At 46.3% G+C, this 16,155-nt stretch overlaps 1 protein-coding gene across 1 annotated transcript in view; it reads left to right on the plus strand.

The window, feature by feature from the left end:
- TMEFF1 (transmembrane protein with EGF like and two follistatin like domains 1) overlaps positions 1-16,155 on the plus strand; it is a 112,823-nt gene that overhangs the window by 73,411 nt on the left and 23,257 nt on the right. Inside the window, exon 5 of the mRNA XM_084848150.1 lies at positions 796-892. Coding sequence (XP_084704276.1) covers positions 796-892 — 97 coding nt within the window. The remainder of the gene's footprint in view (positions 1-795; positions 893-16,155) is intronic.

Below are 16,155 nucleotides of genomic sequence, written 5' to 3' on the forward strand. Positions count from 1 at the left end.
ATTTTGTATACATGCCTTAGCTTTGTACTCAGACATTATAAGCTATTTTATTATAGCTATTACAGCAATATATTCATTTATAGCATACTTGGTATGTGTACTTTTAGCTTCTATTGATTTCAATGGGAGAGAGTTGAGTGCATGCTTACTATATGGTTGAATCCAATGAGATTGAAAAGGGCTTAACTTCAGCTTGCTTGTGCCCTACATTATTATTAGTTAGTATAAGAAACAAGTTAAAGGGTATGTGGTTTATACAATTCTAATGCAAAAGTGTCTGCTGCTTTTTTCACAATAATAAACTGATGTTTGTAGTGGATTTTTTTTTTAGTATGACGATCAATTTACAGCAATAAATGGGAACTATTTCTGGTTTGATTCATTGTCATTCTGAACTGCAGCTATTTTAGATATTTAGATTAGGTAGCTACTGTAGAGTAAATGATATCAGCCATAAACCAGCATGCAGCTTTTCCATCTAAAATGGCAAAATGAAGATAATGGTGAGAGCTAGTGTAGCATAGTGGATAAAGTGTTGGATTCCAAAGACCAAGGAGCTTTGGAATCAACTTCCTTGCTCAGTCATGAAGCTCACAGCAGCTGTCGTGGGTCGGTTGCCATCTCTCAGTCTCACAGGGTGATTATAGAAATAAAATGGGATGATCCCATGCAATCCATCCTGAGCTTCTTGGAGGGAAAGTGGGATATAAATGTGATCTATAATATGAAAATGTGTTCTTTCTTTATTTCAATATTCTGTTGATAATCCTTTCTGTTGACATGATCTTGTTTTAGAGTATGAAGGATCTGGAACAGAAGTTAATAGAAAACATTCCAAGTGTGGAGTTTGCAAGTATAGGGCTGAGTGTGATGAAGATGCAGAAAACGTTGGGTAAGTACTGCCTTCGCCCCAAAAGGAACAGGCTATCTTCTTCCAGTGGCCAAGATGGCCAATGACAGGAATTCATCCCAGCTTTTGCTGGTAGCAAACAGGTGCTGGAAGTCAGAACCAGCCACCGAAGATCGTAGTGTATCTTCAGCAGCAGCATGTGGCCAGTTCAGTGGCAGCAATTGCAACACTGAGGGATTGTTCCATGTATTCCTTCATGAAAAGGGTAGCAAGTGAGCTGGCCCCGAGCTGGGAACTTTGGATTCCCTCATATTGAAAAAAAAGTGAGAAGAAGATTAAGCTGCAGTTCTTAAAAACATGAGTTGGGAAGGCAGAAAAATAGTGTCAGACTCACAGATTTCATAATATGAACAGTTGTACATGTGTCAATTGCAAATATCTTGCTGACCAGACTTTGAGGTCCACAAGTTTTGTAACCATTTCCAGAGGGCAGCCAGGTTAGTCTGTTCCAGCAAAAACAACAAAGAGTCTTCTGGCTCCTTAAAGACAAATGCATTTCTTCTGGCATGAGCTTTCATGGATTATAGCCAACTTCATGAGATGCATGGTGTGTTACAGAAAAGGTTTCAGGTTTATATACAGTATATGTGATGGGTGACCCATTTCATTAAACATTTTTGTCTTATCTTGGTTTTCTGTTGTGAACTCCCCCCCCTTTATTCTCATGTGGTTCTTTACAGAGTTTTCAGGAAATAGGAAATATCAGCACAAGAATATGGGATAAGACACAATGGGGGCACATGAACTGCTCAAAATGGCAGGCTGCGATGCTTTCTTGCAAGCAAAGCTATTTGCAAGGATGCCCTTCAGCCTACTGTTTTGAAATGAGAAGCTGAAGGGGACGGTGTTTCTTGTGGTATCTCCATAGACACTTCATAAGAAAGCCACCACCTTTTGAATGGGATATTGAGTTTTCCCCTGACTTCTCCCAGAGTAGCTCCAATAAGGAATGGGTTAACTGTAGGCTCCCTGTTGATTGGCAGGACTTTCAGATTTCTCTAGAAGTTTTTAGTCCCCGCCTCCTTAGCTCCCCCTTCAGCTTGAGTTCCCCAGTCTTCCTTTTCTGCCTGTTGAAGGCAGATGTCCGTTTTTGAAGCACAGCCCTGGGAGAAGTCAGGGGAAAGTTACACCAGGATAGATCAAGGTTTTTCCCTGCCCACCTGTGCCCCCAATTAAAGGGGGCCCCAGGTGCTGTGGTGGAATGGTTAGGGCAGTGTCTCCCCGTTCCTTTGGGCAGCCCCCCTGCCCCCCGGAGCTGGCCCAGGGTCCTGTTTGTTTTTGTGCCCACCTGCACCCCCTATCTAAGAAGGGACCGGGGTTCGCACCTTATCCCAGTGGGGGTCCTCACAGCTGGGGTGGTGGTGGTTTTTTCCGCCTCTGCTCCAGAGGAGCCTTTTCTTTCAGCCGGTTTGTGCTTCCCACCCGCTTCTTCTTTCAGAGACGACCCAGTGTTTGGGACAAAGGTACCTGCTTGTTTAGCCAGCAAAAGAATGAGCTGCAGGAGTTTGGATGCTGGCCACCCCCTTCCTCCTTCTCATACACTCGCTAGCCTCGCTTACTTTCCCCGTGGCTCAGCTTTGGTGGCAGCGTTTGGGCACACTTTTTCTCTTTCCCTTGCTTCTGGCCCCAGACCTCTTCAGCTGGTGTCCAGTGCCCTGGGGGTCTTGGCCTCATTCCCTGCTTGGGGATCAGGTGGCTGGACACCCCGTTGTTTGCCTCCAGGGCATGTGCATGGAGGCTGGCCTAGGACTCAGCTGCTGCAGCCACTCATGCACTGCCTGCGGCTTGCCCTCACTGAGTGGGCGGGAGGGAGGGGGAGGCTCTCCTTCCTGGCACACTAAGCGTGCCTTTTGGGGAGCTTCTTAGTTGGCGGCTTGTTCTCTTTCAAGGCCTGGAGCTTCCTCCTCCTTGCTTGCCCCCCCACCTCAAAACAAACAAAACAACAACAAATAATATATATGTGAATAAATATACAGGTGTGCATGTATATGTGTGTGTGTGTGTGTGTGTGTGTGTGTATATATATATATATATATATATATATCAGCAGAGAAGCAGCCATCTCCAATGGTGTCATCCTCCAAGAGGGAGATGCAGGGACGCCCCCCCTTTCTTGGACTCTTCCCTCTCCCCCTCCCTTTGGGAGGGCAGCTTTTTGTCTCTCTGCAAATGCAGTTCACCTATCACAGAGACATCCCATCTAAAGCAGGTGCCTCCTTTCCTCTCAGACCTGCTTTGGGGCTTTTTTTGTCCTTTCTTCCTCTCTTCTCTAGACTCTTGGGAGATAGGAACATAGGAAGCTGCCTTATACCGAGTCACACCATTGGTCCATCTGGCCCAGTGTTGTTGGCATTGACTGGCAGCGGCTCTCCAGGGTTTCAGGCTGGAGTCGTTGGGGGATTGAGCTGGAATTTTCTGCACACAAAGCATGTGCTCTCTCACAATGAGCTGGCCCCTCCCCTGAGATGAACAGGCTCAGCTTAGAGAGGAAATGGAAAAGCTGGACATGCAGGGATGGCTCTTGCCCCAATGTTGGGCGTCCCAGGCACAGGGCAGGGGATCGTTATTGACCCCACAGTCGGAGCCCAGTGCCATCCAGGGGGACGAGACTCCTGTTCCCAAGATGGGCAAACGGACCGCTAAGTGCAAACGTCAGGAGGTGCCTGCCAAAGCATCTCCAACAGATGATCACTTGGTGTCCCAGGAAATGTGCCTGACCCAGAAAGGTCAGCCAGTGGAGGAGCCCCCAGAACTTCCCTGCCTTTCCCCTTGACCCCAGCTTTGAGAAGATGGTCCTGCAGAAATGGCAGGATCCAACCAGGATCTCCAAACCCCCAAAATCGTGATTCTTTATTGCACAAAGACAAGAGTCACGCCTCACCTCTGGTGGATGCTGCAACAGTTGCCTTGGGCATGGGTGTAGCTGTTCCCTCGGCTGGCGAGGCTCCACTTATAGAGCCTCAAGACCACAAGAAGCTGGAGGCCCTCATTTAGCACAATTATGAGGCCATCTTGCAAGCTGGTGTTGCAGAGTCGTATTTTGCCAGGTTGGCTCTGTCTTGGTTGGATGGTTTGAAAGAGGCCATCCTGGCTGAGCGTGTCCCAGCATCCACCTTCAATAAGATCTCTATGACGCTGGCATGTCTGGCAGATATACGTTTGCTCTTGATCTCTCTGTCTGCCAAGGCTGCAGGTCTGGATGTGGCAGCAAGAAGACATCTCAGGCTCAAGAACTGGCAGTTGGATCCATCTTCTAAGACCAATCTATTGTGCCTTCCCTTTGATGGTGGAGGGGGAGGCGTCTCTTTGGGTCATCACTGGACAAGATGCTTAAGGACCTCTCAGAGAAAAACAAACTCTCCCTTCCTTCATCAGGTCCCAAGCAGGTCCCTTCCTTGCAACAAGCTACCGAATCATGCCCAGTGTCAGTTCTCTTGGATGCCAAGACAGCGCTCCCAGCTTCAGAGAGCTCATGGAGGTTCTAATTCCACATACATCCATCAGTTCAGTACAGGAGGGCAAACATCAAAGCAGCCCTTCCCACCTGTGGAACGCCGGTCGGCGGTCAGTGGACCCTGTTTGTCCATACCTGGGCACACATGTCAAAGGACAGCTGGCTTTTGGACATGGTGGGGAGGGGCTATGCCCTAGAGTTTTATACTGCTTCCCACCCTCCATCTTCCCAAGGGATCAGGAAGGTGCCAACTGTATTTTGTCCTGCTTGCAGAGCTTAAAAGCTGCCAATGCAATGGAGCCGTGCCAAACTCAGAGGGAGGCACACATTTCTACTCAGCTGTATTTCCTGTCCTTAAAAGGGTGTGTGTGTGTGTGTGTGTGTGTGTGTGAGTGATTCTCAACCTCAACTCTTATCTCACAATCCCCCCCAAACAACAAAAACCCACGTGTATACTCTAACCACCATTGTCCAGGCCTTTCTCCCGGGTTCTTTCCTCACCTCGGTTGATTTACAGAATATCTCCACATTGCCCTCCACTTGCAAGACCAACATTTCCTGAGATTCTGTGTACAGGACCTGCATTGACAATACTGGGCTCCACTGGTGAGCCTCTCCTCCAGACCCAGGATCTTCACCAAGATTTTGCTGGTGGTGGCGGCCACCCTCAGGGAACAGGGGTGGCCATTTATGCCTACCATTCCTGCCTACTTCAGGAGTCAGCCTGATGCTTATGGACCTCCTCATCAATCACAGGAAGAGCCACCTGCAATCCACGCGCTCCCTCCAATATCTGATGGTGATCCTAGATACAGTAGAGTCTGTAAATCTGGAGCCCCACAGGGAATCGACTCTGATGCAGGCTCTCTGGGGAACCCTTTCAGCTCACTGCCTCCCTCTGTCCACACTCTCCTGGTTGCTGGGCCTATTATTCTCCTATCTGGGAATTGTTCCTTGGGCAGTGTTCCATCTTTGATCACTGCTGTGCTTCCTCCCTTGTTACCAGGAAGAGATCGCAAAATTCCATCCAAATGCAGATTGACATACCACAGAGGGTTTGCCTGTCCCTGGACTGGTGACTTTCGACTCTACCTCCAAGAGAGGGGTCTCCTCTCGTGGTAAAAAAGGTAAAGGTAAAGGTGTCCCCAACCAGTCATGTCCGACTCTAGGGTGCGGTGCTCATCCCCGTTTCTAAGCCGAAGAGCCAGCGCTGTCTGAAGACGCTTCCGTGGTCATGTGGCCGGCATGACTGAACACCAAGGTGCACAGAACGCTGTTACCTTTCCCGCCGAGGCGGTACCTATTTATCTACTTGCAATTTCTTGCTTTCGAACTGCTAGGTTGGCAGGAGCTGGGACTGAAGACGGGAGCTCACTCCGTCACGCAGCACCAGGGTCTCGAACTGCTGACCTGCCGACCTTCCAGTCTGCAGTTCAGCGTCTTAACCACTAAGCCACCACGGCCCTCTCGTGGTAGTGGACTGTAATAATGACGGATGCCTGCCTGAATGGGGTGGGGTGTCGTGTGCGGCTCGCTTTCTAGCCAGGGCCTGTGGATTCGGCAAGAGAAGAGCCTGCACATCTGGATCCATGGAGCTCCATGCCATTAAACCTGACCCTTCGAGCAGCAGAGCATCTGGTCATTGGCCACGATGTTCTGGTCCAATCAGACAACACAGCTGTGGTGGACTATGCGAACCAAAAAGGGGGATCCAGGTCTGTATCACTACAGAGGGAGGTGATTCCCCTTCTCAAGTGGGCCAAAGGCCACTTCCTGTCAGTCTGCACTGTGCATGTCAAAGGGGAACTAAATGTGCAGGCGGACTGGCTCAGCAAACAGAGACTGGACCCCAGCGCATGCGCCCTACATCCCCGGATGTTCGAGTTAGTAACGGGCCACTTCAGAAATCCATGCCTAGACCTTTTCACCACTGTGCTAAACACAAAGGCCCGAGTGTTTTTCAGCAGACATTGGTTCCCGGGGGCCCAAGGGACACAAGCGGCAGAGAGGCGAGCTCTGTGCTTTCCCCCCACTTGCTATCATTCCCCAAGTCCTAGCTCAGGTGGAGCTACAGGGGCATTCTCATGGCTCCGTACTGGTCTTGGAGTCCATGGTTGCTTCACCCGCTCAGACTGGTAGTGAGCCCTCTGTTTCACCTCCCCCTATCCAGGGACCTCCTTCGCCTGGGCCCCGTTCTCCACCCCAACCCAGGGTTCCTAAAGTTAGCAGCCTGGATGCTGAGTGGGACAATCTGGGCATTCTGGGTTTTTCAGAGGAGGTCTTCACCTCCTGGTACATGGAGAAGTTGATCGACCCCTTCCAGATTTCTGTACCAGTCCTCTTAGATTTTCTTCAGTCTGGATTAGATAAGGGGCTTAAACCTGTACGCTCAGGCACCAGGTTTCAGCAGTTGCTAGTGTGTTGGACTGAGATGTCTTCCAGGGCATCACACCCCATCCTCACATCACCCATTTCCTTAGGGGCTGTACCCAAATAGCACCTCCAGTAATGCATAGGTGTCCCAGCTGGAACTTCATGTTAATCCTCAACGTGCTAACTTTGTAATCACTCTGTAAGGTACCACTTTACTTTCTGTTTAAGAAAGAACGAACGAACGAACGTTCCCCTTTTGGTGGCAATTATGTCAGCTAGGAGGGTTTCAGAACTGGGAGCTCTTTCTGTCCTGTGTAGTCTGTGCCAGTTTTTTCATAGATAGGGTGATCCGTCATCTGGATCCTGGCTTTCACCCCAAGGTTAACACCCGCTGCCTCAGGAGCTTTTCCTACCTTCTATCCGAATCCTCAGCTCCCATGTGAGAAGGCCTGGCATTCCCTGGATCTACACAGGATTCTGAGGGTTTACATTAATCAAACCAGGCCATTTAGATCAGGCTCTGTTTATCATTTTTGGCTGTAACTAGACAGGTGGGAAAGCCACAGCTCCCACTGTTTCTAAGCGGATCAAGGCTTGCCTATGAGGCACTGCAGTCCATTCCACCTGCAGGAGTGATAGCACACTCTACAAGGGGGGCGGCCACAGGATGGGCCCTTCAGTCCCGTGCCTCTTGGGATGAGATGTGTAAGGCTGCCACCTGGGCCTCTGATCGCTCATGTATTACGCACTGCAGTATCTGTAAATGGGCAGTTGCACAGGCGGCCTTTGGCCAGAGGGTCCTTCAGGCTGTGTCTCGCTGAGCCCCTGCAAGGTGTTCCACTTCTCTCTCTTTTTATCCCTCCCTGGGTTGCTGTAGCTTTGGTACATCCCATACCTTATTGGAGCTTGGAGGGAGAAGTCGGGGGGAAAACACAGCTGCTGCACTTACCATGAGCAGATTTTCCCTGACTTCTCCTGGAGTAGCTCCAATCCCTCCCGTCTGCTGGTTTTGGTGTGGTTGGTACAGGATACCAAACTGGTTCCACTATTGCGTGGCTCTGTTACAGTTCTTATTTATGCTGTGCTCAGGTTTTCCTTTGCCTGCAGTTCTTGTGGTTTATTATATTACTGTTTTCCTTGTCTGTGAAGGGATGTTCAATAAATGTTCTGTTGTTATACCCTTCTTCCATCTCTCCTTGTGGAGGCTGGTCCTTCTATTTAGGGTGGGGGGAGCTGGGCCTCGGCGGGTTTCTGTTTTCATTTTCTTTCTTAAGTGGGTTCTCTTTAGGCTTGGCAAGTGCTTGGACTGGGGAACTCGAGCTGAACCGGGAGCTAAGGAGGCAGGGACTAAAAACTTCTAGAGAAATTTGAAAGTTCTGCCAATCAACAGAGCCTACAGCTGAGCCATACCTTATTGGAGCTTGGAGGGAGAAGTCAGGGGAAAACAGCTCACAGTAAGTATAACAGCTGTGTTTTCTGTGACAAAATCAGAAGCACAGCATTGATCAGGAACAGCATCTGGAATGAATTGAAGACTGTGGCAGCTGTTCCCACACTGTCCTGGGATATCATGATTCCTGCACTGAGCAGGGGCTTGGACTTGATGGTCTTATTGGCCCCTTCCAACCATACTATTTTATGATTCTATGACAGGGAGAAATCATCAGCTGGTGGCAGAAAAACTCTCATCTGACCCTCTTTCAACTCACATGTTATGGATCCATGTGTGAATGGCACTTTCTTCCTTCTCTTCCCTACCTAACTGGTTTCAGTTATGAGAAGGGAAATATAATGGGGTGGATCCAGAGTAGCGCTTAGCAGATTCCAGTTTATGCTGGAGGAAAGGAACCTTTCTGATTCCATTTTCCCCCTGAAAAGCTGCTCTCCAGGGCTGGGGACCTTCCAGAGCAGCATGAGAAGTGACACAGGGGGCTGCAAGAGGAAGGAGGAATTGGCAATACCACCTCCCTACCCACTTTCTCCAGTGGGGAGCCTCTGCTGGAACCCAGTGCCTTCTGTAAAGAGAAGCCTCCGTTTTGTTCATGGAATGGCCAGTCTGGCTCCAACCCATTGTCTGAAAAAAAAAAACCTGATAAAAATTATGTTTTTATATTCTGTGCTTGACAGATGTGAGAGATAAGGCTCAGTGCTTCCTGTTCCCTAGATGCTGGATCATTTTTACCAAAGCTAGAGGGCTAGAGGCTGGATGAAAAGTTGTAAACGCTTAGACAATTAAGAGACAAAGACTTGCATTTCATGCCAGCTGCCCACCTACCTTTAGAGAATGCCAGCTTTCCTACAGTTTATTGAAGCATGCCACCATTATCATGGAGTCACCTCAGCTGGGCATTCTGGGAAAAATTATCCTTACAAAGATTGCAAACTTGCATTTTTCACCCCTAGCAGTATTCTGTAATTAGATTGCCAGAGGTACCACAGCACATTACATTCAGCACAGAAAATATAAACAACTTTATCACTTCTGTTATCTTTGCAGATCTTGTGTATGTGTGCATGTTTTATTTTAATTTTTATTGGGCTGATTAAGAGAAAGAAGTGAATTTTGAGCAGGTGGTTGTCATGAGCTACACAGCATGGTTAGAAAATTAACATTCAGATAGATTCAGATTAGTACACTTTGTGACATTTCTGCATATAAATATGTGAGTGAATCATGCTGAGAAAATATAACTAAAATATAATTCATCCTTGGTTTTCCATTTCATGTATAAATAAATAACAGATAATATAGCTTCTGGGAGAAAGGAATGGGCTTATATAAAGACTCTCAAATACACAGAAGCATTATAGAATGCACAAAGACTCTCAAGTTACAACTTCTTAAAAATGTGTATTTCTTCACAGCAAATCTACCGTTGTTATATTTCACTATTTTCAGTTATAAGAATATAAGAAGAGCCACGCCGGATCAGACCAAAGGTCCATCTAGTCTAGCATTCACAGTGGCCAACCAGCTGCCTGTGGAAACCCACAAGTAGGACATGAGTACGATAGCAACTGGTGTACAAAGGCATCCTGCCTCTAGTACTGGAGGTATCATGTAGCCATCATGGCTAGTATCCATTGATAGTCACACTCCATGAATTTGTCTAATCCCCTTTTAAAGCCATCCAGATAAGTGGCCATCACTACGTCTTGTGGTAGCAAGTTCCATAGTTATAGTGAGAATCCTATGAGAGAGGCAGATAAGAGAGAGCTGACTAAAAAAGGTAAATGAAGAATTGGTTCATGTATCACATTTATTTACAGTGCAATCTTATGCATATTTAGTCAGAAATAATTCCCATGGTGTCCAGTGGAGCTTACTCCCTAGTGAATGTGTTTAGGATTACAGCCTCAGTTTGGAAGAGAAAAGAAGTCTTACTAGTTCAGCACCCTGTCCTCAGGCTGCACCGCACCCAACGGCATCCTGTCCTCAGGCTGCACCCTTTCCTCAGCCTGTACAGCAATTCAGACCACAGCATGCATCACAACTGGGCAGCTGTTTCTGGAGCACACTGTGGTCAGAATTTATAGACTGCATGTGTCTGCGTTTCTACAGTGTAGTCTGATAATGAAAACAGGGGAGAAACATTGCCATCAAAGGCTTGGCTGCTTGTTTCAGGTCAAGAATTAGCCTTCCTCGCTATAATTCAGCCCCCCCGCCTTAGCCTCATGTAGTCAGGCCAGCTGCTTGTTCTCCAGTGGTCATTAGGTCTGGGATGGTGAAGTTTGCAGTGAAGAAGCTGGGGCGGCGGGTGGTGAGTGCGTAACCCTTTCCTCACCTTCTGGTTTCCCCCTGCAACTCCCCTGCCAGCTGATTTCCTCCCACCTCAGTTTCCAGACCTGAGGTTGTATCACAAATATTGTAGCAAATAGATATCAGAAGGAAGAAAATTCACTTACTGATGGCTGATTCTCACATTCCTAGTGAAAGAAAATAATAGGCTGGATCCAGGCTTAGTCATGCTTAAAACAGACCTGTTGAAATCAGTGAGACTTAATTTAGTCATGACTAATTTAAGTGCTGTTGATTTCAATGGGTCTAATTGAAGGGTCTCAAAGTCTGGATCCAACCCAATATGTTGAACAAAGGGCATCAGCTTGTTTTAGCCTTTTTTCTTCTGGTGCTCAGAAGAGGCAGCTGCAATGATTGGGGACTTGTCCCTGTTAGCACTCTTCTACCACTGCTGGGCAGAGGCAAACACAGGCCAGGGCTGATCCTTTATGTCTTCTGGTGGGCAAGACAAGTGGCCAAAGAGTCAATGTTTCCTACAGATGAAAGATTGCTTACTTGTTGTGGCAGATGAAGTAGAATATGCCAATGACCATCTATTTGGAATAAAACCAATTAAAAACGCTTAAGGAAGGTATAGATATGTGCATTTAAGTCCCAGTTGCCCTGGTCTAGGTATCTTCAAGCATAGTATCGTTCTCTGAAACATGATTAAAACATTACTAGCACAGGTGTGGCTACTTCCACACTTGCTCTGATAACATGTGAAGGGAGCAGATCATGTAGATGGGGACTGGTGTTGATGTCGTTGTTTGGGCATGTGAAGGTTTGAGGCTACACAGGGCGGTATAACGCTGGCACAGGAAGCAAGGATGCTGTTGGCTCCTGCCTTTGTGATCTGCTTTTTCCATGTGTTTGTAGAGCAGCATGGGAGGAAACCTATGAGTAGACAGGACAGACTAAGAGGTTATCTGTATTGAATCCTCCCCAATAGAAGCAGAGGTGGTAGGATTGGCTGCTCTATGACTGCAGCAACAGAGCCTTTAAATATGAATCAATATATGCAGGGATGCATCCTAAGATTTAAGCTTCCTAGTACAAAGATGTGGTAAACCAGCGTTTACAGTAGGGAATGAGTTACTTAACAGGTACTTCCCTGTTGTCATAGCCTAGATAAACACATGTAATTTTCCAAGCACACACTAAATTTGTCAGAGATATTTGATTTGTTATTTTCAAGTGCAAGGAGGATTGTTTAAATATGATTAACATTATTAAAGGAACCAGGAAGATAATGATATGGATTTTTATTGCTGAAACAAATGCCATTTGATATAGATTTGCTAAAGCATTACTGGAACTTAAGGGCCACTGAGATTTGCTTTGCTTTTTGCATCTATATTTCAAAAGCCATCTGTGCCAAGGGTAATTTGATTTTCCCTCTCCCATATGTGATTTTAGTATACTCCCGAAACTTTAAGAAATGGCACCAAATCTTCCTGTTATGTTGGTGAGCAGACATGCAATGTTAATCTGTTAAGTGCTTTGTGGATATTTTGGAAGTTCTGTATGGAAGGTTGCATTGTCAGCCCCAAGATGTAACAGAAGCAAAAACCATAATGCCTGACTGACTTGAAAGTCCTTAAGGTTTTAAGGAAGCATGAGTCTCTCCCTCTCTCTTTCTCTCCTTCTCCACCCCCCACCCCGGGATACCAGTTGGATACAAAAGCTCAAACAATACATATGATCCAAAGAACAAAGAATGTGAAGAGTTCCACCTGCTAAAGGACACACTGGGCTTTGTGTTTCTCAAGCAGCAGCCTCCCATGTCACCCAGTGAAACCATTTCTGAAACTGAGATTTTCAAAAGTAGTGTGTGATATGGCATGGGAGTCTACAGTTCAAAGGGAGGGGGCAAATCCAAATGTCCCACTGGGCATACATATCTAAGCCCACCCCTCATTTGATGGTGCAGTCATCAAGGGACAAATGTGCATGTATGAACCAAGCCAGAGACATCATATTTTGTAATAGTGGTAAACTCCCTCAGATTATGGGATAGTGCAGCCTATAAAATACATTAACTCCACACATCTTGGCACCCATCCATTTCCCTACTGAAGGGATGGGAGGGGTGCTGTTAGCATTGACAGTGTTAATGACCCATTAGGAGGCAAGAGTGACAAAAATCAATCATTCCATCCCCAAAACAAACTATGGGCATTGTCAGAGCCAAATGCTTTGATGATCTCTTTGGTAGATGTGTGCCCAGCTCAGTAGAGCTGGGAATATATGTGGAACATAGGGTTCCTTCCTGCACAACATCCAACCTTTTTGAACCTGTGGGCACATTTGGGAATTTGAGAAACTGCTGTAGGCATCACCACAAAATGGCTGCCATGGAGGATATGGCTAGTCTCATAACGGCTGTTTTGGGGGCCTGGCTAGTCAAGAGGTGGCGGGGTGGGAGAGAAATAGCAAGGCTGGGAAGGAAGGGGAAATGGAAAGCATTGTTTCTTGGCCTGCCCAATCTTCTTCTGTCCTCACAGACCTTTCCTTTTTGCGCTTTCTTTCTCTCCACTCCCAGCCTCTAGCCTTGCTATGTTTATACCCCAGCCCCTTTCCTTGCTATTTCTCTCCCTTCCCCGCCCCTAGCCATCTTCTTTCTCTCCCTTTCTAGCCTCTAGCTTTGCTCTTTCTCTTCCACTCATCTCTTTATCTTGCTGTTTCTCTCCACTCCCAGCCTCTAGCCTTGCTCTTTCTCTTCCCTCTACCCCTTTGCCTTGCTTTCTCTTCCTGCCTGCTTGACAGGAAAGAGAACCTGGTGCCCTAACATTTTTCAATCCTTATTAAAAACATTTTTTTGAAGGAGGCAGGAAGTTAAGAGCTGTGTGGGCATCATTGGAGGTGCCCATGGGTGCTGTATTGGGGACCCCTGCTCTGTGGGTCTGTGCACAAAAGCCTGCTCCCCTCCCTCCTCACTGCACACATCATCTTTGATGGACATAGATGCAAATGTAGTGGACAGAATAATGCAGCATTCTTACAGTACTGGATTTGAACCATCCCTCCTTGGTCAGGAAATTCACTGAGTGACCTTCAGCCAGATTATTTCCTTCTTAGCTTAATCTACTTCACAAGGTTGTTATGAGGGTAAAAAGGTTGAGTACTGCCCTGAGCTGCTGGGAGGTTAGGACAGGATGCAAATGTTGCAAATAAATACATATTCTGATGGAGAGATACACTTCTTCAAAGGCAAATGTCTTTCTCCCAAGGTCCATGAAGATGAGCAATGCAGTATCTTCCTTGTTTAGCTAGTGTTCAGATGCCCTCCAAGTGGGCATCTGAACAAATTATGCCACTCTGCTCAGTGACCTGTTGTTTCCAATTACCCTTGAATGACACTGACAGGGTTGAACGGCACCGCTAGAAGCTTGTGACTGTGGATGTATCCATGGCAACACTTGGGATGGAACATCACCTCTCTCAAGGCAGCATTGGTTTCCTACTGAGAGAAAGGAGCCAATCCGCTAGTCACCAGCTGGTTTGGTTTTAGGATAGCCTACTGTGGAAATTCTACTTTACATGGCTGCAGTATGTAGACTTTGGCCTTTATAGAGCAAAGCTGTATCCATTAAATCTAGTCTAGATATTTTCCTTAGCACTGGATCAGTAACTAATTCCAAGAAGGGCAAGGCCATCTTTTCAGTGGAGCAACGGCCAGCAAATTGGCCCCACCACTGACTCAGTCCTACACAAGTCACGTCACGGGGAAAGGGCTCTTTAACCCCATGTCTCCCCCTGTGAATAGCAACAGAGGCTTTATCCCAATCCCTTCCTTTGAGTGCCTCAGCTGCTCACTCCCATTTCCTTATGTTTGGTTTGTGCAGCTGTGGGATTTAAGCAGCTGAAGGGCTTAATAAGGGGAGGGCTCGGCCAAACCCACCGTTGCTGTTTACAGTATAGAGGAGGAGGTTAAAGAGCCCTTTGCCTGGCTCAAGGGTTTAATTATGTATATGGGGGGAGGTCTTTGGGATCGGGCTATGCTGGGTACCAGGTGGAAAGCCCTCAGAGGCTAGATTTGGCCCATGAGCCTCCAGTTGCTTATCCCTAAATCAGAATGTGTGTGTGTGTATATATATGGTGGTGGGGCAGGGGGAATAAGTGGAAGACCAAAAGTTATGGAATTAAGATAGCAAAAACTGGAACCTGTGCTCCATGAAATGTGCTCTCACAATTTAAAACAATATTTCAAATAATGTTGTTGCTGCCCTTCAACATTCATAAAGCATAACAAGTATTTGAACCCTGGTCTGTGTTTAAAATTGACAAAGTTATAAATTGGGCAACATTTGAAAATAGACATTTGAAAAACTAAGAAACATGCTAAAATGTGAGAGAGCTGAAAAGGTTATTTTACCCCAGGCAAACCTTCAGTTTGCCTAAATGCATGAAAAAGGCAATGGAAGTTCAAAATTAGAAGTTTGGACAAGCAAAGGTTTCAAAACTTCAATAACTGTTAAGTACTGCATCATTATGACAGAATCATCTGCATAGAGTACAGCTATGGTCTATGGTTTATATATGTCTAGAGTACTACATGAAATTAATAGTGGGATATTTGTCAGACTGACCCAGACTTATAGATGCTTTCAACAGAGTCAAGCTCAGGGAATCCGAGGCCTGCTTCACAAACATATATGCTTCATTTGATTTTTTGTGTTTGATGGCTTGCTGCTCAGTGTATTTGTTGAAAAGCACTGTGTTTAAAGTTAGGTGATTAAGAACCTCTGTGGAGTGTCATCTGTGATGTTTCATTCACATATGTAAATCATCACTTGATGTTGCAGTTATCAGCTGATGAACATCTATGAGTTGAACTGTAAGACTTGTGCTCATGCTGAGGAAAGAAGTAGTGGGGAAAATTATACAAGAAGTGTTACAACACTTTTATCTCTATAGTGATGCTATAGTATTAGCATAATCTTTGCAGCTATCCTATCACTCTGTTTTGCTCTGTTTCTCTTCCCCATGCCTTCTCTTTCTGGGCTATTTAAGTTACGAATCCTTCATGGGCAGAAATGGATTCTGATGTATGCTGGAGCAACATCAGCCCAGACAAATGCTTTCTAAACTGATCATTTAGACCAGAGACATCCAACTGACTACATAGGACCCCAACACAATCATTTGGCCTCTGCTGAGGCTGCCGAAAACGTTTTCAAGTTATGTAAGAAATGGAGATTCCACATTTGAATGCTTCAGTGTTGTATATAATATGTAAATATAGATATTTGTATGGAATGCTGTGTGTGCTCCATAAACCTCACTGCTAGATGAAGCCAATTGTATTATGAAGCTCATCACTCCCAGGCCCCTGCTGATTGTCTGGAGAATGGATTTTCCCCTAAGACTGCAGTTGTTGGTTATCCCTGTTTTGGATCTTGCTGCGATAGGGTTTAATAAATAACTGCCTGCAGAGAAGGCCAGCATAACTACAGTGGCCTAGCAGGCTCTCAATAAACCTGTTTTTGTGTGTCTGTTTGGGACAGTCAAGATGGGGAGAAGGTATCTGTCAGGCCAGTTCGAGACCTGAGTGCCGCGTGACGGAGTGAGCTCCCGTCTTCATTCCCAGCTCCTGCCAACCTAGCAGTTTGAAAGCAAGAAAGTGCAAGTAGATAA

The sequence above is a fragment of the Heloderma suspectum genome, chromosome 4 (assembly GCF_057233095.1).
Source record: "Heloderma suspectum isolate Gila_16-S chromosome 4, 16-S_ref, whole genome shotgun sequence".
Lineage (NCBI taxonomy): Eukaryota > Metazoa > Chordata > Lepidosauria > Squamata > Helodermatidae > Heloderma > Heloderma suspectum.